Source organism: Hemitrygon akajei, chromosome 9, assembly GCF_048418815.1.
Source record: "Hemitrygon akajei chromosome 9, sHemAka1.3, whole genome shotgun sequence".
NCBI classification, from domain to species: domain Eukaryota; kingdom Metazoa; phylum Chordata; class Chondrichthyes; order Myliobatiformes; family Dasyatidae; genus Hemitrygon; species Hemitrygon akajei.
The window spans coordinates 165,889,831-165,911,043 of NC_133132.1; the positions used below are offsets into that span (position 1 = coordinate 165,889,831).

Consider the following 21,213-nt stretch of genomic DNA (forward strand, 5'->3'; position numbering starts at 1 on the left):
TCTACTACTTGTGCAGTGTGACAGTAATCTCAACAAGGGCCACATTTCTGGCGTCCTGGCCTCCCTTCCCTTCGCTGTTCACCCGGAGCACTCGGGCCTCAGCCACCTGTTGCTATGGATGATGGCAGGTGTGAGTGCACACAGGTCACATGGCCCCCCTCCCGCGGTACTCGGGCCCCTCCCCTCCCCCCTCTCCTCCTTCCCACGGTGGCGTTGACGCGCGTGCTGCGGCAGTCAAGTCAGTGCGGAGGGCGGGCGGGCAGGAAGGAGGGAGGGTGCTTGCTGAGGGCCGCCATCGCCATGGCCGAATACTTCTCGCTGGCTGACTGTGATGTGATCGGCTTCGACCTGGACCATACCCTGTGCCGGTACAACGTGACCAGCACCTTTGCGGTGAGTCTGTTGGCGGCGGGGGCGCTGCTCCCCACCTCCGGCCCGGCCCACACTGCGGGTAACGTCTGAAGCCGCGGCTGAAGCGCCGAGCCTGGCGGGCTGAGGAAGCGGCAGCGCGGCCCTGCTCCGTGCCGGGGGGCCGACGGGGGAGATACAGGCAGCTGCCGCCTGTATCAGCAGCGCGGCAACATGAACACCGTCGGCGAGGCTCGGCTTGTTTATGTTTTGCAGTCGTTTCCCCCTCGAGATTCCTTCTGATATCAGACCGGAGCATTTACTGAAAGTAACTGAATTTATAAACGTGACACCCTTTACCACGCCCCCTCCATCTCCCACCCACCCATAGCAATACAGGAATTTTAGCACCGAATCCAACTTTACATCCTGTTACTCGTACGCGACAGGCCATTACTCGTCATGTTTTAGATCCCCAACGGCGGGGATAGGGTTGTGGGAGGGGGTAATATTAAATTTCTTTAAAGCCTTTGAACTATTTCCCTTGTAGTTGCTTTGCCTGCACCTGCCCCTACTGCACAATATTTTCAGCGAAAGTGGGACGCAAGAGTGAATGGTGGTTGGGGCTTAGTTGATCAATCCGGTGCACATCCCGGAGTATCCAGTTATGCAGTAAATTGATTTGTCTTGAAATCCACTCCCAATATAGTAGGAAAGTTACACACTACAAGGTCACTCAAACGGCGGCATCAGTGGTAGGGATTAAAGGTGCATTTCTAACATTTCTTCATGTGGGCAAGTCATTGAGTCCAGAAGAAGCACGGGGGCCCCGAAACGCCGACTGTTAATTATTTCCATGATGCTGCCTGACTTGCTGAGATCCCCCAGCATTTTGTGTGTGTTGCTTTGGACTTCCAGCAACTGTAGAATTTCTCCTTTTATTGATAAGAAGTAAAGCTGGAAGCTTCTCCATTTGCTGATAGTCCACTGATAAGGCATCAATTGGTAAGATTGGATTTGTCCAGCTTTTTGTGTACAGAATCTTACTGGTAGTGTTCTGTTTTGCTGTGGTACAGTTGCATTTCATTTAGAAGGTTCCAGTGGATGGGTATTGCATTTGGAATAGTCTAATTTTGTAGTTAAAAGTATGGCTGGTTCTGGTCGATACTGTCCTGCACTTGGGATACTAATTATTCATTCTATCAGAATCAGGTTTAATATCACTGGCAAATGTTGTGAAATTTGTTGTTAGGTGGCAGTACATTACCATACATAATAAAAAGCTGATTTGCAGTAAATATATATATAGTTAAATAAGTAGTACAAAAGGAGAAAAAATAAAAAGTAGAGTTGGGTTTAATGTCCATTCAGATATTGGTTTCCTGTGGGCGTACTCAGTAAATCTATAGAATAGAAACTATAACAGGATCAATGAAAGATCAACCAGAGTGCAGACGACAATGAACTGTGCAAATGCAAATATAAATAAATAGCAATAAATAACAAGAACATGAGATAGAGTCCTTAAGGTGAGATCATTGGTTGTGGGAACATCTCAATGGATGTGCAAGTGAGTGTAGTTATCCTGTTTGTTCAAGAGCCTGATAGTTGAGGGCTATTAATTGTTCTTGAACCTATTGGTGCTAGTCCTGAGGCTCTTGTACCTTTTCCCTGATGGAAGCAGCAAGAAAAAGGCATAGCCTGGGTAGTGAGGATCTCTGATTTTGGGTGCTGCTTTCCTATGACAGCATTTCATGTAGATATGCTCAGTGGTTGGGAAGGCTTTACCCGTGGTGTACTGGGCCGAAAAAAAAACCTTTTGTAAGATTTTCTGTTCAAAGGCATTTGTGTTTCCATAACAGGCAGTGATGCAGCTTGTTAATACACTCTCCACTGCACATCTTTAGAAGTTTTCAAAGTTTGTGATGTCATGTCGAATCTCTGCAGAGTCCTAAGGAAGTAGAGGTGCTGTCATGCTTTCTTTGCATTTGCATTTACAGGCTGGGTCCAGGAGAGTTCCTCTGAAATAGTAACACCCAGGAATTTAAATTTACTACCCCTCTTCTACTCTGATCCTCTGATGAGCACTGGCTTATGGACCTCTGGTTTCCTTTCCTAAAGTCTAGAACCAGTTTCTTGGTCTTGCTGACTTTGAATGAGAAGTTGTTGTTATGGCACCACTCAGCCAAATTTTCAATCTCCCTCCTGTATGCTGATTTATCATCACCTTTGATATGGCCCACAAAAGTGGCAGAGGCGAAGAAGTTGTATGTGGTGTGAATGTTGCAGGCAAGGCCAGTGTGTAATGCTCATTCCTCAATATTCTTGAGAAGATGTTGATGAGCCTTTGTAACTTTTCCAATGAAGGTTCTCCCACATTACATTCAGATAGAAGTTCAAAGATTTAGACCTGGAGATGATGAATGGATGGCAATACATTCCTAGGTCAAGATGGTCTATGAGCTAGAAAGGAACTAGGCAAGTATTTCATGTGCCTGGTCTCCTTGCTGGTATGGGTCATTGTTCTGGGAGATGATGTTGTGTAAACTTTGATTAGTAACTGCGGTTTATAGGGCAAGGAGTTAACCACAATCTGCAACACGGTTATGGTGGATGGGAACTAAACTAAGTGGGTTGCTTTGTTTTGGATGGTGGTGGAGCAGCACTTGTTCAAGCAAGTGGAGAGTATTTCTTCATGTATGTGACATGAATTGTAGCTGGTGGAAATGTAGGGATCCTTTTATTAAAAGGTCATTTTGCTTCAGATTAGCTTTCACATCTGCTGTATATATCTAACCAGCCAGTTGAGTTTCATGATAATTCCTCAAATATTGATGTTAATAGATGTGGAAGTGTGTACATGCCAGTCTCTGAAGAAAATTCTTTTAAAAGTGGTTAGATTCACTCTTCAAGAGATGGTCAATATATGAAGTTCCAGTGGCATAAATGTTGCTTTCCACTTATTAGCCATGCCTGAGCATTTTCTGGGTTTTGCATATCTGGAGTGCAACAATTTGCAAATGTATATTTTTGATATCATGATGGAATAAAAATCATTGATGGTTGGGCTGAGGAATCTTTGAAGGGATTTCCTGGGACTGAGATGATTGAAATCCAAAACTGTGGTATGATTGCAACTGTTAGAAGGTTTTTCTCCTGATGTCCTTTTGTTTAACTAGGATGTCTGATACCACACAGTACATAACAGCATCTATTTCACCTCAAATGGTTGAGAAAGTTTGGTATGAACCTCCAAATCACAAGAACTTTCTACAGGGGTACAGTTGAGAGCATCCTGACTGGCTGCATCACTGCCTGGTATGAAAATTGTACCTCCCTTAATCGTAGGACTCTGCAGAGGGTGGTGCGGATAGCCCAGCGCATCTGTAGTTGTGAACTTCCCATGATTCAGGACATTTACAAAGACAGGTGTGGGGAAAAAAAAAGAGTCCAAAGGATCAGTGGGGACCCAAGTCACTCCAACCACAATCTATTCCAGCTGCTACCATCTGGGAAATGGTACCACAGCATAAAAGCCAGGACCAACCGGCTCTGACACAGCTTCTTCTACCAGGCCATCAGACTGATAAACTCATGTTGATTTGAGTATACTTCTATGTTACATTGACTGTTCTATTTATTGTAAGTTATTATAAATTACTATGATTGCACATGTAGACGGAGACATAAAGATTTTTACTCCTCTTGTATGTTTTATACATGAAATAAAGTGAATTCAATTCACACAGGACACGCCTCCTCATTGTTATTGTCAGGCACACACTCAGCGATTCAGGAACAGCTTCTCCCCCTCTGCCATCTGATTACCAAATGGGTATTGAACCCTTAATTGCTACCTCACCATTTTTAAAATATTATTTGTTTTTGTACTATTTTTAATTTAACTATTTATATATATATATTTACTGTAATTGATTTACTTATTTATTTTTCCCTATTATCATGTATTATATGTACTGCTGCCGCTAAGTTGACATATTTCACGACATGCCTGTGGTATTAAACCTGATTCTGAATTCCTAGAGCATTTAAAAGGAGCGTGTGAACTTGGCCCTCAGCTTGCTGGAGCATGGGAATTGGCACATTGTGAGGCTGATGCTGAACAATCAGCAGATTAACGGAGTTTTACTTAAATTCAGCTGTGAAATTTGTGATTTTAATGAGTATTCCTAAAGAATGACAGTTCAATGGGGGACTGTATTGGCTCCCTTCCTGTTTACCCTGTATACCTTGGACTTCAGATACAATACTGAGTCATGTCATCTGCAGAAATTCTCTGATGACTCAGCAATAGTTGGGTGAAAAAGGGAGGACGAGAGGACAAATACAGGGTCCTGGTGGAGGACTTTGTCAAATGGTGCAAGCTGAATCATCTGCAGCTCAATATCAGTAAGACAACGGAGATGGTGATGGACTTTAGGAACAGTAAGCCTGTACGGCTCCCTGTTTCTGTTGAATATGTGGATGTGGTGAGGACCTGCATGTACCTGGGGATCCTGCTGGATGACAGACTTGAATGGAGCAGCGACATAGAGGCTGTGTACAAGAAGGGCCAAGTCGCCTGTACTTCCTGAGGAGACTGAGGTTCTTTGGAGTATGCAGGCCTCTCTTTCACATGTTCTACCAGTCTGTTGTCACCAGTACAATCTTCTATGCGTTGGTGTGCTGGGGCAATGGTATCAACATGGATGATGCCAACAGGCTCAATAAACTGATTAGAAAGGCTGGCTTTATTATAGCAGTCAAACTGGACTCATTGGAGGCTGCAGTAGAACAAAGGACACTCCATAAAATCCTGGCAATTCTGGACCATGTTTCTCACCCTCTGCATTCTACCTTGGCTGGACAGAGGAGCACTTTTAGTAATAGACTTAGACAACCGCACTGTTCTAAAGAGCACTATATGAGGGTATTTTTATCCTCGGTGGTTAGGCTCTATAATGGGTCAACCTATAGCTGGGGAAGTGATGATCCCCTCCTGTTACACTGTTAGAGGTAACTTATTTTTTTATCTTTCTAACTTCACTTCTAATATTTGTATATCTGTGTACTTGTAATGCTACTGTGATACTGTAATTTCATTTAGGATCAATAAAGTATATACTGTAATTGTACAGTATACTAGACTTAAGTTGAGACCTAAACTAGACCTATACTAGACCTAAACAGGCACACCATTTTATAAAAATCACTTGTATTTGTTATTCCAATTGATAATTCAAGTCAGAATAACCAATGTCAAGATAAAAGAAGGCATTTTTGTTGGCCCACAAATCAAACAGTTCATCATTGACAGGCACTTCAAAGAACTTCTTGTGGGACCAGAGAAAAGAGCATGGAAGTTATTCAAGGATGATAGAACATAGAAATCTACAGCACATTACAAGCCCTTCAGCCCACAGTGTTGTGATGACCATATAACCTACTCGAGAAACTGCCTCAAATTTCCCTACCACGTAGCTCTATTTTTCTAAGCTCCATATACCTATCTAAGACTCTCTTAGAAGACCCTAATGTATCCATTTCTACTGCCTTCGCTGGCAGTGCATTCCATACACTCCTCTCTGTCTGAAAAAGTACCTCTGTAATTACTCTTGTACTCAGCCCTGCTGCTTTCATCCTCTGTCACTCTAAGGAGAAAAGGCCAAGTTCACTCAACCTATTCTCATAAGGCATGCTCTCTAATCCAGGCAACATCTTGTAAATCTTTTCTGCACTCTCTCGATATATCCACATCCTTCCTTTAATGAGGTGACCAGAACTGAACACAGTACTCCAAGTGGGATCTAACTAAGGTCTTATCTAGTTTTAACATTACCTCATGGCTCTTGAACTTAATCCTATGGTTGATGAAAGCCATCACACTGTATGCCTTCTTAACCACACTGTCAACCTGCCCAGCAGCTTTGAGTATCCTTTGGACACGGACCCCAAGATCTTGCTGATTCTCCATGCTGCCAAGAGTCTTGCTATTAATATTATATTCAGTCTTCAAATTGGACCTACCGAAATGAACCACTTCACACTTATCTGGGTTGAACTCCATCTGCCACTTCTCAGTCCAGTTCTGCATCCTATCACTGTCCTGCTGTAACCTCTGACAACCCTCCAGACTATCCACAACACTCCCAACTTCTTTGCAAATTTACTAGCCCACTCTTCTACTTCCTTATACAGGTCATTTATAAAAATCACAAAGAGAATTGTTTCCAGAACAGATCCCTGCAGAACAGCACTGGTCACCATCCTCCATGCAGAAGATGAACCATCTACAATGACCCTTTGCCTTCTGTGGGCAAGCCAATTCCGGAAGCAAGGTCTCCTTGGATCGTATGCCTCTTTACTTTCTGAAGGAGCCTTGCATGGGGAGCCTTATCAAATGTCTTACTGAAATCTATGTACACTACATCCACTACTCTACCTTCATCAATGTGTTTTGTTACATCCTCAAATCAATCAGGCCCGACCTGCCCTTGACAAAGCCATGCTGACTATCCCTAACCAGATCATGTCTCTTCAATTGTTCATAAATCCTGCCTCTCAGGATTTTCTCCCAACAACTTGCCACCACTAAGGTAAGACTTACTGGTTTATAATTTCCAGGGTTATCTCTGTTCCCTTTCTTAAACAAGGGATCAACATTTGCAACTCTCCAATCCTCCAATACTTCTGTAGCTATTGATGATGCAAAGAGGCTCAGCAATCTCCTCCCTTGCTTCCCACAGTAGCCTGAAGTATACCTCATCTGGTCCTGGCAACTTATCTAACTTAATACCTTTCAAAAGCTGCAGCACATTCTCTTTCTTAATGTCTATACGCTCAAGCAAAAAAATTGTCAAATGTTTTTAGCTATGCCTGTTGATTTTTCTGGCATCATCTTGTCCACTCGTTGACCTGAGATTGGTCCCCTGGCTTTATGATAATATTAGAGTGTATATTTTGTACCATTAGGTCATGCGTTGAATTTCGGCTTTCATAATTTTATATCAGTGAAACTTGTTTCCAGGCAACAGAGCTTGCACTAATTAACAAGGAGAATGTGAAACTCTTCCAGTTGCTTGCAGTAATTATGAACTGATGTACTTGAACATATAATTGAAATTTCATAAGTTTCAAGCAAGATGTAAGCGACTAGTCATCCATATTTGAAGATCATTAAGTAGTCAAGTATTTTTATGTACCTGCAGCTCTTTTAATCATAATTTTCAATATCTTCTTGGGGTAATACTTGTTAGACTGTCACTCAGTAGTGATTAGTCTTGTAAAAGATTTTTATTTAAGATTGTTTGCAGGAAGGCCTGCCAAGAAGACACTGCAATGGGAAAAGTAGAAATTAATTCATCAGTTTTTTTTGAAATTTCTTATTTCTTGCAAAATTCCACTAATATATTGAAGTGGGAAAATTTGTTTTAAGATGGAATTGATCCTTTAGAGCAGGGGTTCCCAACCATGGACCTCTACTACTACCGAGGAGTCTGTGGATCTCAGGTTGGGAACCCCTGCTTTAGAGTTATGCAGCAGTAGCATAATTGATAATTGTATCAGCCATTCAACAAGAATTGTTATGTGGCACCTGAATGGTTTAGTACTTAGTTTATTATTGTCATGTGTACTGAGTTATAGTGGAAGACTTCTGTTGTGTATGTTATTTGTACAGATATTTTCATTACAAAAGTGGATTGAGGTACTACCAATATCTGAAAGCAGCATAAAGTGCTACAGTTACAGACAAAGTGCAGTGCAGGCAGTCAATAAGTTGCAAGACCATAATGAGGAAGATCGTAAGCTCAAGTGTTCATTTAATCATAAAAAGGACTATTCAATTGTCTTATAACAGCAGGGTAGAAGCTGTTCTTGAACCCAGTGGTATGTGCTTTCAGGCTTCACCTGATGGGAGGTGAGAAGAGAGATTATCTGGGGTAGGTACGTTTGTTGCAAACTCTTGTATTGTCCAAACAATTTTAAAGTGGAATAGTAATAGAAGATGCATGCCTCTTATGTGTTGGATACTGACATCATTGTGGCGTAGTCATACAATGATATAACAATCATTTGACTCTTGAGTGGGTGCCTTTTAATTAAAAGTGAAAGAGATTCATTTTTAAAATTATATAACTAGAGAGAAGTATTTTAGATGTAGTTACTCAGGTCTTTATATGTAGATTTCTCTTTTTTAAACTCTTGATCTGTTTATAACAATGAGGGATGCCAATTCTTCCTCCCAAATCATTATCTGAGAGTTGAATATTTTAAAGTGTAGAGAATGATCCTGTTTTTAAGTACCACGATTATTAAACCCTTGGAAATATCCTGTCTGCAGTTAAAATTATCAATTTTATTTTCTATAATGGTTTAGCATAGACATTCATTTAAAGCCACTGTAGAGAGGCCAAATTTCATCCAAATAGTTTGGACTGATAAATGCAGTTTCCAGATGAAACACAAAGAACTTCCTAGTGTACAATTTTATATTTGTTTAAAATTTCGAGGGCTATATTTGTTTAAAATTTTGTGGGGCCTAAACAGTATTGGCACAGCTTTAAGGGATGTGCATGCTCTTGTGGAAAGTAGATTTTTCTGTTGCATCTTGGCTTTGCTGGGGAAAATGTGGATTTGAACTTCAGCATGTGTAGCCATTTGGATGTGCAGTGGTGATCAGCTCTTTACACAAGTCCTAAAACTAAAACTAGATAGAGAACCCAATTAAATAAATAACACAAAAACATTTTACTTGTTCATTTATTTATTGAGGAAAAAAATGATCCAATAATACATGTATTTGTTGGAAAACATATGTGAACTTCTGGGGTAATGCCTTCTACAAAAGCTATTTGAAGTCAGGTGTTCCAGTCAATAAGATGAGATTGAAGGTGTGGGTTGTTGAGGTGCCCTGCACTATACAAAAAGACACGCAAAGTCAGGTTACTGACACAGCCTGCTCTGTTTATGTGCATCATGCCTTGATCAAAATAACTTTCAGAGGACCTTAAAAAAAGAATTGTAGAGGTGTATGAAGTTGGAAAAGGCTACAAAAGCATTTTTAAAGACATGAGTGTTCAGCAGTCCGCAGTAAGAGAAATTGTGTACAATTGGGGGAAACTGTACTGTTGCTGTTCTCCCTAGGAGTGGGCATCCAGCAAAGATCACAGCAAGAGCATTATGTGCAATGCTGAAGGAAGTGAAAAAGTACCCAAGGATAATAGCAAAAGACCTGCAGAAATCTCTAAAACTGCTAAAGTCTCAGTTCATGTGTCCACTATAAGAAAAACACTGAACAAGAATGGTCTCTGTGGAAGTACCTGTGGAGGAAATCACTGTTCTCTTAAAATTGCATGTCTCAACTTTGCAAAAGACCATCTGGATGTTCTACAATGCTTCTGGGACAATGTTCTGTGGACAGATGAGACAAGAACTCAACTTTTTGGCAGAAATGTACATTGCTGTTTGGAGGTAAAAGGGCACTGCACACCAACACCAAAACCTCATACCAATTGTGAAGCATGCTGGAAAGAGCATCCTCATTTGGGGCTGCTTTGCTGCCTCAGGGCCTAGACAGCTTGCAATTGTTGAGGGAACAATGAATTCAAATTTTATCAATACATTTTACAGGAGAATGTCAAGGTAGCAGTCTGTTACCTGAAGCTTCATAGAAATTGGATAATGCAACAAGACAATGATCTGAAAGACGAGTAAATTAATGACAGAATGGTTTAATCAGAAGAAAATTTGTGATTTGGAAAGGCCGAGTTAAAGTACTGACCTTAATCCTATAGGAATGTTGTGGAAGGACCTGAAGCAACAGTTCATGCAAGGAAGCCCCTAACATCCCAGATTTGAATCAGTTTTGTAAGGAGGAATGGCCTAAAATTCCTCCAAGCTGATGTGCAGGGCTGATCAACAGTTTGGCTGAAGCTATTGCTGTACAAGGGGGTCACACCAGTTAATGAAAACAGAGGTCCATATGCTTTTTCCAACAAATACATGGAATATTGGATTGTTTTTCCTCAATAAATAAATGAACAAGTATAATGTTTTTGTGTCATTTATTTAATTGGATTCTCTTTATCTAGTTTTAGGACAAGTGAAGATCTGACCACATTTTAGGTCATATTTATGCAGAAATAGAGAAAATTCTACCATGTTCACAAACTTTCTAGCACCACAGTAGCATCTAATTTGTGAGACTGTAAATGTTCTTTAATTTCAAATATTTCAGTGGAGAGGCTCAATTACAATCACAAAACAAACTCTTAAGGTTTGTTGTAAAATGTAAGTATGTTCCTCTTGATTTAGTTAAGTATTCCTTATTGATAAGAAATAAAAGAATAATTATTTATATTATTAACTACAAATTATTACCAAATAGAAGTGTGAAATAGTAGTTACAGTGTTAAGATTATTCTCAAAATTGCAAACAGCTAAACAAAAACTTCTGAAATGAATCTTGTCTCTAAAAAGTTATATATACAAAGTGAAGTATTTCATGAGGACACAAGTTTGTGGTTACTCTGTAATTTCTAGTTAGCACTCTGTTATATCGTCGAAGACACATGAGATTGCCAGTATTTATTGTAAACTTTGTTTTTATTCCAGCTAATATATGACAGCTTTGCTCAGTACTTAGTTGAACAGAAAGGCTATGACCGGAAGCTTATGACAGTGACTCCAGACTCTTGGGATTTTTGGTAAGTCTTTTTCTCTTCACTGTTTATAGGTGCTTTAAAAAAAGGCTACTTGCCTTTACTCTATAAAAATTACAAAAATTTTGGGTGAGACCAAAATAAGAACAAATTCCAAATTAAATATTTTCATTTTGATCGTTACTGACTGAAGTGTAAGGATTGTTGTGTGAAAGCAATGATATTTAGTTGGGGCAGGAAAGGTGGTAGGGGGAGACAAAGCATTTAACATGGCTGCTGACAGATGTTTCAAAAAGAACAGAGAGGGAAGCAAAAGAGGTGGGGGCGTGGCATTGCAAATTAGGATAGTGTCATGGCTGCAGAAAAGGAGGAAGTCATGGAGGGATGGTCTATTGAGTCAGTGTGAGTGGAAGTCAGAAACAGGAAAGGGGCAATAACTCTACTGTGTGTTTTTTATAGACTCCCCAATTGTAACAAAGATATCAGGGAGCAGATAGAGGGCCAGATTCTGGAACGGTGAAGTAATAAAAGGGTTGTTGTGGTGGGAGATTTTAACTTTCCTAATATTGATTGGCATCTCTTTAGCGCAAAGGGTTTAGGTGGGGTGGAGTTTGTTAGATGTGTTCTGGAAGGTTTCCTGATGCAATATGTAGATATGCCAACTGGAAGAGAGGCTGTACTTGATCTGGTATTGGGAAATGTACCTGGTCAGGTGTCAGATCTCTTGGGAGGAGAGCATTTTGGAGTTAGTGACCACTATCTCCTTCACCACAGCTTTGGAGAGGGATAGGAACAGACAATTGGGGAAACATTTAATTGGGGTAGGGGGAAATATGATGCTATTAGGCAGGAACTTGGGAGCAGATGTTCTCAGGGAAATGCACAGGGAACATTGGTATGGTGTCCTGCAGAGGTATGTTCCATTGAAGCAGGGAAAGGATGGTAGAGTTAAAGAACCATGGTGTACAAAGTAGGTAGAAAATCTAGTTAAGAAGAAAAAAGCTTACGAAAGGTTCAAGTAACTAGGTACTGTTAGACCTCTAGAAAATTACAAGGGTCCCAAGAAGGAGCTTAAGAATGGAATTAGAAGAGCCAGAAGGGGCCATGAAAAGGCCTTGGTGAGCAGGATTAAGGAAAACCGCAAGGCTTTCTATAAGTATGTGAAGAGCAAGAGGATGAGCCGTAAGAGAATAAGACCATTCAGGTGTGATAGAGGAAACGTGTGTGTGGAGTCAGAGGAGGTAGCGGAGGTACTTAATGAATACTTTGCTTCAGTATTCACCAGGGAAAAAGACCTTGGCAATTGTGGGGGATGACTTACAGTGAACTGAAATGCTAGAGCACATAGACATTAAGAAAGAGGACATGCTGGAGGTTTGGAAAAGCATTAAGTTGGATCAGTCACCAGGACTGGATGAGATATACAGGCTGCTGTGGGAAGCGAGGGAGGAGATTGTTGAACCTCTTACGATGATCTTTGCATCATCAATAGAGATGGGATAAGTACTGGAAGATTGGAGGGTTGGAAATGTTGTTTCCTTGTTCAAGAAAGGGAGTAGAGATAACCCAGGAAATTATAGACCAGTGAGTCTGACTTCAGTGGTGGGCAAGTTGTTGGAGAAGATCCTGAGAGGCAGGATTTATGGGCATTTGGAGAGACATAATCTGATTAGGGATGGTCAACATGGTCAAGGGCAGGTTGTGGCTTATGAGCATGATTGAATTCTTTGAGGATGTAGCAAAACACATTGATAGATCAGTGGATGTAGTGTATATGGATTTCAGTAAGGCACTTGATAAGATTCCCCATGCAAGGCGCCTTCAGAAAGCAAGGAGACGTGGGATCCAAGGACACCTTGCTTTGTGGATCCAGAATTGGCTTGCCTACAGAAGGCAAAGGGTGACAGAGAATACGTACACAACGCTGGAAGAACTCAGCAGGTCAGGCAGCATCCGTGAGAAAAGAGTAGCCAACGTTTCGGGCCAAGACCCTTCATCAGGAATGGGGGGTAAGAGAGGGCCGAAGCCCAGTAATAGAGATAGGGGAGGGGGAAGGGCTAGAGGCGCCAGGTGGAAAACCAATCAGAGGAAAGATAAAGGGGGGAGGGGGAGGGGATAAGCATGAAAGAACTGTAGAGATAAAGAAGCAGAAAGTTGAAAGGGGAGAGAGGCAGAGAGGGACCTGGGATAGGGGAAGGGGGAGGGGGAGGGAATTACCGGAAATTGGAGAATTCAATGTTCATACCACCAGGCTGGAGGCTACCCAGATGGTAGATGAGGTGTTGCTCCTCCAACCTGAGTTTGGCCTCATCATGGTAGTAGAGGAGGCCATGTATGGACATATCTAGATGGGAATGAGAGGCAGAGTTGAAGTGGGTGGCAACCGGGAGGCCCTGTACCGTGGCTCAGAGTGGTGGCAGAGACAATGATAGGAACTGCAGGTATCTCTGCATGGCGGTAAGCGTGGCTCGGAGTGGTGGCGGAGACAGTGATAGGAATCGCAGGTATCTCTTCATGGTGGTAAGCATGGCTTGGAGTGGTGGCGGAGACAGTGATAGGAACCGCAGGTATCTCTGCATGGTGGTAAGCATGGCTCGGAGTGGTGGCGGAGACAGTGATAGGAATCGCAGGTATCTCTTCATGGTGGTAAGCATGGCTTGGAGTGGTGGCGGAGACAGTGATAGGAACCGCAGGTATCTCTGCATGGTGGTAAGCGTGGCTCGGAGTGGTGGCGGAGACAGTGATAGGAATCGCAGGTATCTCTTCATGGTGGTAAGCATGGCTCGGAGTGGTGGCGGAGACAGTGATAGGAACCGCAGGTATCTCTGCATGGTGGTAAGCGTGGCTCGGAGAATCCGATGGGAGCGTTGGTTAACAAAATGGCGGTACCTGGGATCCTCGCTGGGCCCGAACTGGGAAGCCTGGAACCGAAGCTGGAATCCCTTCAGTATGAGATGGCGGTGGAGACCCATTCCCAAAAACGAGACATGGCTATGGTACCGTGTCTGGGTCAGGATGTGGTTGAAGAGATGGAGAGAGGCGGAGATAACGGAGGGTGGGCAATGAGTGAGCGTCTCACTGAACTCCCGTCGAAGAGAAGATTTGAACTTCTTCAGGGCAAAGGGTGACTGTAGATGGTCCATATTCTGCATGGAGGTTGGTGACTAATTGTGTTCCACAGGGATCTGTTCTGGGAACAATTATCTTTGTGATTTTTATAAATGTCTAGGATGAAGAAGTAAAAGGCTGGGTTAGTAAGTTTGCTGATGACACAAAAGTTGGAGGTGTTGTGGATAGTGTTGAGGGCTGTGAGAGGTTACAGCGGGACATCGATAGGATGCAGAACTGGACTGAGAAGTGGCAGATGGAGTTCAACCCAGGTAAGTGTGAAGTGGTTCATTTCGATAGGTCCAATTTGAAGATAGAATATAATGTAAATGGTAAGACTCTTGGCAGTGTGGAGAATCTGAGCGATCTTGGAGTCCATGTCAATAAGACACTCAAAGCTGCTGCGCAGGTTGACAGTGTTGTTAAGAAGGTGTATGGTGTGTTGGCATTCATCATCTGTGGGATTGAGTTTAAGAGCTGTGAGGTAATGTTAATGGTATATAAGACCTTGGTCAGACCCCACTTGGAATACTGTGTTCGGTTCTGGTCACCTCACTACAGGAAGGATGTGGATACTATAGGGAGAGTGCAGAGGAGATTTACTATGCCTGGATTGGAGAGAGTACATTATGAGAACAGGTTGAGTGTACTTGGCCTTTTCTCCTTGGAGCGATGAGAGGTGACCTGATAGAGGTGTATAAGATGATGAGAGGCATTGATCGCGTGGATAGCCAGAAGTTGTTTCCCAGGGCTGAAATAACTAACACGAGGGGGCATAGTTTTAAGATGCTTGGAAATAGGTATCGAGGGGATGCCAGGGGTAAGTTTTTCCACACAGAGAGTAGTGGACACATGTAATACACTGCCAGCAGCAGTGGTGAAAGAGGGTACAGTAGGGTCTTTTAAAAGCTTAGAAAATTAGAGGGCTATGCACTTGGGAAATTCTAGGCAGTTTTTAGAGTAGTCTGCATGGTCGGCACAACATTGTGGGCTCAAAGGCCTGTAATGTCTTGGGCATCTATATGTTCTATATTCTTGTTTTTTAAATCCTTGTTTTCTACAGCAAATTTAATTAGTATTAATCGAGTAAATGTCCAACTGCTTGAAGGATAAAGAGAGTATTAGTGAGCTGCCATTTCTTCAAGATGAGTGAAACTCAAAAAAAGTACATATATTGTTTATGTATGAATTATACGACTATGAGATTCATCTCCTTACAGGCAACACAAAACAAGAAATTGGAAAAACCCCATTAAAAAATTCTAATGGACATCTAATGCGAAGAGAGGAAAAAAAACACGTTGTGCAAACAATAAAAGCAAGCAGTGGTTTCAGACCAAAAGTGCATAGACACAAAGCCCCGAGCAGCCAGAGCCAGCCCTCAGCCTCAGTTCATCACACAGCAGTGCAAATTGTCGCAGAGCTCGCAACCATGGAATCTAGAGCCCCCAGGGCAGGCCTCAGCCTCAGGTCATTGCACAGCAGAGCAAATCGTCATGGAACTTGCAGACACAAACCTGGAGCAGCTGGAACCGTCTCATAACCTCAGGCTCTGTGCCGCGGAGAGCGAAGTAAACGGCACGGACCAGTGAACAGAACTGGCTTGACCTCGTCTCAAGTCGAGACACCATTACTTTTCAATCCATCCAAGCCATTTGTGTCTGTTTTCTGTTTTATGCCCATCTCTTCCTTATAAATTTCTAAATGAGTTACACATTATTATCATCATCATTGCAATAAGGTCAATATTATTTTGCCTACAAGTTGTGGGCACAGCTTTACCAACATGATGAACATGATAGCAACATTTGGAGTTTTGAGAATTTCGCTTGTGGTTATTTCCAATAATCTAGTATAATTTTTTCAATGTTTTATAATTTTAGCAAATTGATAGATTAAACCTGTTTTTGGGCTGGGCTGCAAAGTCTAGGCCCAGAGCTGGGCTCAGGTCTAAGAGCAAGGCACTACCCAGTGTCTGGCAATTTAAACGCCTGTCCAGGGTGGAAAAGCAGGGTGTCGGAACTGGTGGCAAGAGTTGGGCTGATTTCGCTGCTCCAATGCTGTTCACTCCTCTCTCCATGGTGCTGAAGCTGTGAACTGCTTTGGTTGCCATACTTTGTGTCTGTGAGCCTTGCTGTGAGTTGCTTCACTATATGGTGAACTGAGATCGAGGTTTGGGCCTATTTTGACTGCTCCGTGGAATTGAATCTATGAAATTCAAATTAGTTTGAAATGCTTCTATTGTTTGCATGATTTGTGTTTTTTTCCCCTCTTTCTCTGTGCATTGGGTACTGTAGGCCTCTCTTTATTTTAATTTGGTTCTTTGGGTTTCTTTCTTCGTGGCTGCCTATAAGCAAACAAATCTCAAGGTTGTGTAATTTATACATACTTTGATAATAAATGTATTTAGAATCTTTGGATGTGCATGTATGGGTAGTGTAACCACAATGTACCTAGAATGTATGGAGCTGTTCAATGTGTGATATTTTAATGCAAAATTATGGCTTGTGTTGGTTTCATTGGTTGCAATTGTCTTGTTTTTAAGCAGAGATTTAATGATAGACAACAATTTTAAATGATTCAGTCTTTGGCATGAAGTTAAGAATGTAAGATTTCAATGCACGATTGTCTAATATATCACCTCGAGCTAGTTTTGTCATTTAGTATGACCTTCACTGATCCTGTATCTTGCATACTTCATTGTCTAATCTCCATATCCTGATTCAAATATACTCACTGAGCATTTGAAATCATCTGAGGATTTAAAAAAACTTACAAATTTAGATGTCAAGACAGTTTTCATTTCCCATTTCTAGAGGGCCAACTTCTATAGAGGGGCGCCACAGTAGCATAGCAGTTAGCATGACATTATAGAAGCTCAGGGCATTGGAGTTCAGAGTTCAATTCGATTGTTGTCTTTAAGAAGTTTGTACATTCTTCCCATGAGCGTGTGGGTTTCCTCCCTCAGTTCAAAGACATATCAGTTAGTAGGTTGTCCTGTTATTAGGCAGATTGCTGGGTGATGTACCCGTTGGGCTCTAAAGGCCTATCCAATACTGTATCTCTAAATAAATAAGTAAAATCTTGTTGATTTTTTTAACTCTCAAACTAGAAGAGCTGGTTTTTGCCATGTACCTTATCAATTCCAAAGAAACCTATCACAATCAGATCACTTTTTTTTATGATCTCCAGTGAGCTTTGGCAATCTTAATCATTCTCCCTTTGTGGGACATGTCTTTTATTTGAGGAATTAATCTTTTGATCAATGCCATACTAATTCTAAAACTTGCAAAACTGCAAGATGTCATCTGCAGGCAAGTTACAGCCCATCCCAATGCATTTCAAATTATAGTTGGTGATATTAACCAGGCCTCTTTGAAGAAAACCCTGTGCAATTATCACCAGCACGTAACCTATTGCACCAGAGGTCCCAACACTCTAGACCACTGCTACACTACGATAAGGAATGCCTATCATTCCTTTTCTAGACCACATTTTGGCAAATCGGATCATTTGGTTGTACTCCTACTACCTGCATACGGACAGCCTAAAAAGCAAGGCTTCAGAGATCAAGACAGCTAAGAGGTGGTATACGTACAACAAGCTGGAGGAACTCAGCAGGTTGGGCAGCATCTGTGGAAACGAACTGTCAATGTTTCAGTCCTGACGAAGGGTCTCAGCCTGAAACGTTGACTGTTTGTTTCCATGGATGATGTCCAACCTGCTGAGTTCCTCCAGCTTGTTGTACATGTTGATTTGACCACAGCATCTGCAGTGTACTTTGTGTTTAGCTAAGAGGTCATCATGCAAGGCAGAGGAACGGTTACAGGATTGCCTTGAGTCAGTGGACTGGGTTGTGTTCAAGCACTTGTCTGAATATCTGAATTACTTCACCAGTGTTGTAACAGACTTTATTAAAACAGCGTTCAGCGTTTACCCCAATCAGAAGTGCTGGATGAACCATGAAATCCAGAAATTGTTGAGGACCAATTTAGAGACATTCAAGTATGGAAATCAAGAAAGCTACAAGAGGTGTAGATATGACCTCTGGAAAGCCATCTCATGGGTGAAGTGGAGATTCTGGGTTAGACTGGAATAAATGAGGATGCTTGACAGCTGTGGCAGGGTTTGAATGCCATAACCTAGAAAGTTAAATCTAGCAACATGGGGGACAGCAGAGCTTCGCTTCCAGGTGAGCTGAATGCCTTCTATGTTTGCTTTGATCACCAGAACAGGGAGAGACCACTGCGCACCCCAATATCTCCCAGTGATCCTTTGATCTCAGTATCTGATGATGACATGCTTTTAAGAGAGTGAATCCAAGGAAAGCATCTGGTCCGAACAGAGTACCTGGTCGAGTACTGAAAACTTGTGCTGACCAACTGACTGGTGTGTTCACAGATATCTTCATCCTCTCACTCCACATGCTTCCCATATGGTACCCACATGCTTCCGGCAGGTTTCAATCATACTGGTGCCCAAGAAGAGCTTGCTAACCTGCCTCAATGACTATCACCCAGTGACACTTGTATCCACAGTGATGAAGTGTTTTGAGAGGCTGGTGTTGAAACATATATAAGCTCCTGTCTGAGTGGACACCAAAGATGCATACGTCAGGATGCTCTTTATCAATTACAGTTCAGCATATAATACCATCATCCCTCAAAACTAATCAATAAACTTGAAGACCTGGACCTCAATACCTCCTTGTGCAATTGGATCCTAGATTTCCTCACTTGCAGACCCCAGTCATTTTGAATTTGCAAAATATCTCCTCCACATTCTCCATCAGCTCAAATATGTTCTTAGCCCCTGCTCTACTTGCTTTACACCTATGACTGTGTGGCTAAGTACAGCTCCAACATCATATACAAGTTTGCTGATGACATCACTGTTGTGGGCTGTATCAAAGGTGGTGGTGAATCAGCATACAGGAGGGAGACAGAAAATTTGGTGTAATAACAACCTCTTAGTCAATGTCAACAAGATCAAAGAACTGATTGTTTACTTTAGAAGAGGGAAACCAGAGGTCCATGAGCCAGTACTTATCGGAGGATCAGAGATGGAGAGGGTCAGTAACTTTAAATTCCTGGGTGTTACTATCTCAGATGACCAGTCCTGGACACATTATATAAATGTAATTGCAAAGAAAGCATGCAGCATCTCTACTTCTTCAGGAGTCTGCGGAGATTCAGCATGTCATTAAAAACCTTGGCAAACCTATAGATGTTCGGCACAGCTTTGTGGGCCAAAGGGCTTGTATTGTGCTGAGGGTTTTCTATGTTTCTATGTGTGATGGAAAGTGTGCAGACTCTATTAGGGCCTGGTATGGAAACACCAATGTCTTTGAATGGAAAATCCTACAAAAGATAGTGGATTCAGCCTAGTACATCATAGGTAAAGCCCTCTCAACCATTGAGCACATCTACATGAAATGTTGCCATAGAAAAGCAGCATCCATCGTCAAAGATCCTTACCACCCAGACTTTTCTCACTGCTGCCATCAGGTAGAAGAAACAAGAGCCTCAGGACTCACACCAGCAGGTTCAAGAACAGTTGCTACCCCTCAACCATCAAGCTCTTGAACAAAAGGGGTTAACTGCACTCATATCTATTTCTGGTGTTCCCACAACCAATGGTCTCACTTTAAGTCTCTTTATCTTGTTATTTTATGCTCTCGTTATTTATTGGTATTTATTTATATCTGCACAGTTTGTTGTTCATCGATCCTGTTTACAGTTACTATTCTGTAGATTTGCTGAGTATGGAAAAAGAAGCTCAGGGTTGTATATGGTGACTTTGAACTTTGGCGTGGAGTTCAGAACAATACACATTACTTCCAAATGATGTCACTTAAATATCCTGTATGATGTAGCAAGACTTCTGCACTGTAGTCATACAATAAAGTTACCCATCTGTCAGAGAATGTTGGAATCAATGGGTTATTTTTGTTTTGACATTGAATGATACGTGGATTAATTATGAGGCCTCAACTATTTACGAGCTATTTTAATATCTTGGACCTTGTGCATACAAATGTGCTTAATTTATATTGGCATCGTGGTTGCTTAAGAGCCTCGTGCTGAGCTGTGCTCTTCTGTATTCAATCCAGAATCACTGCTTGGGGCAGGGGATACCCACCTTGGGTCCATGGACCCCTTAGTTAATGGTGGGGGTCTTTGGCATAAAAAAAGGTTGGGAAACCCTGGTCTAGGCGAGGATTAGATAATTAAGACTGATTGAGGAGAAATGTCTTTACACAGGGAGTGGGAAATCTTTAGAAATTTATCACCAAAGCTCAAGTTGCTGCATACAAGCCATCCACTAGCTACAATTGCCTAGCTTTACGGACACCTATCCATACAGATGAGCTTCCATAATACTGTAACATTCAAAAGACAGGCAAATTCTTGTGAATGATGAAATTAATTGTCTTTATCTCTTTCTTTCCCCCTCCCCCTCTCCCTCTCTCTCCCTCCCTCCTTTCAAATCAGTCTTGCCAAATTTTGATGTCATTCATTGCACAGGCATGAAAGAATGGCTATGAAATAGTTCCAATTTCTGGACAGAATTGACTTAAGGACATCTGTGAAAACAAGTTCCATTCATATTGAAGAAAACATTTTAAGAAGTAAAATGTTTAAGTAAGACTTCTAGTATGAATGTCATCAGAAATATGTGGAGAGTGTAAGAATATCCTATTCAGATAGAGGTTCAATCTTGGTCGGATTGACAGTCTTAAAGGGCACAATAGTTGATTTCTACTAGCAAGTTCATGTCAGACATGTGGAGGGTGTCTAAAGATCAAAGGTACATTCCTGTTAGAAGGAAGGACAGGAATATAAGAGAAATTTGGATGTCCAGAGAGCTGATGAATTTAGTCAAGAAAAAGGAAAAGTATGTAAAGCTTCAGAAGTCAGGATCAAAAAGGACATATAAAGGAATATAAAGAAGCTAGAAAAAAACTAATGAGTATTAGGAATGCCAGGAGGGTCCATGAAAAGTCCTTGGCAAGTTGGATTAAGGCATTCTGTACATACATCAAGGATAACTAGGGAGCGGGTGGGACCACTCCAGGATGAAGGGGGAAAATTTG

The 21,213-nt window shown here is 41.7% G+C and overlaps 1 protein-coding gene across 1 annotated transcript in view; it reads left to right on the top strand.

Moving 5' to 3' along the window:
- The first annotated feature begins 234 nt into the window (after nucleotides 1-234).
- The window catches only part of nt5dc1 (5'-nucleotidase domain containing 1), a 611,704-nt gene continuing 590,725 nt past the window's right edge, over nucleotides 235-21,213 (top strand). Inside the window, exons 1-2 of the mRNA XM_073057433.1 lie at nucleotides 235-393; nucleotides 10,963-11,054. Coding sequence (XP_072913534.1) covers nucleotides 301-393; nucleotides 10,963-11,054 — 185 coding nt within the window. The 5' untranslated portion in view covers nucleotides 235-300. The remainder of the gene's footprint in view (nucleotides 394-10,962; nucleotides 11,055-21,213) is intronic.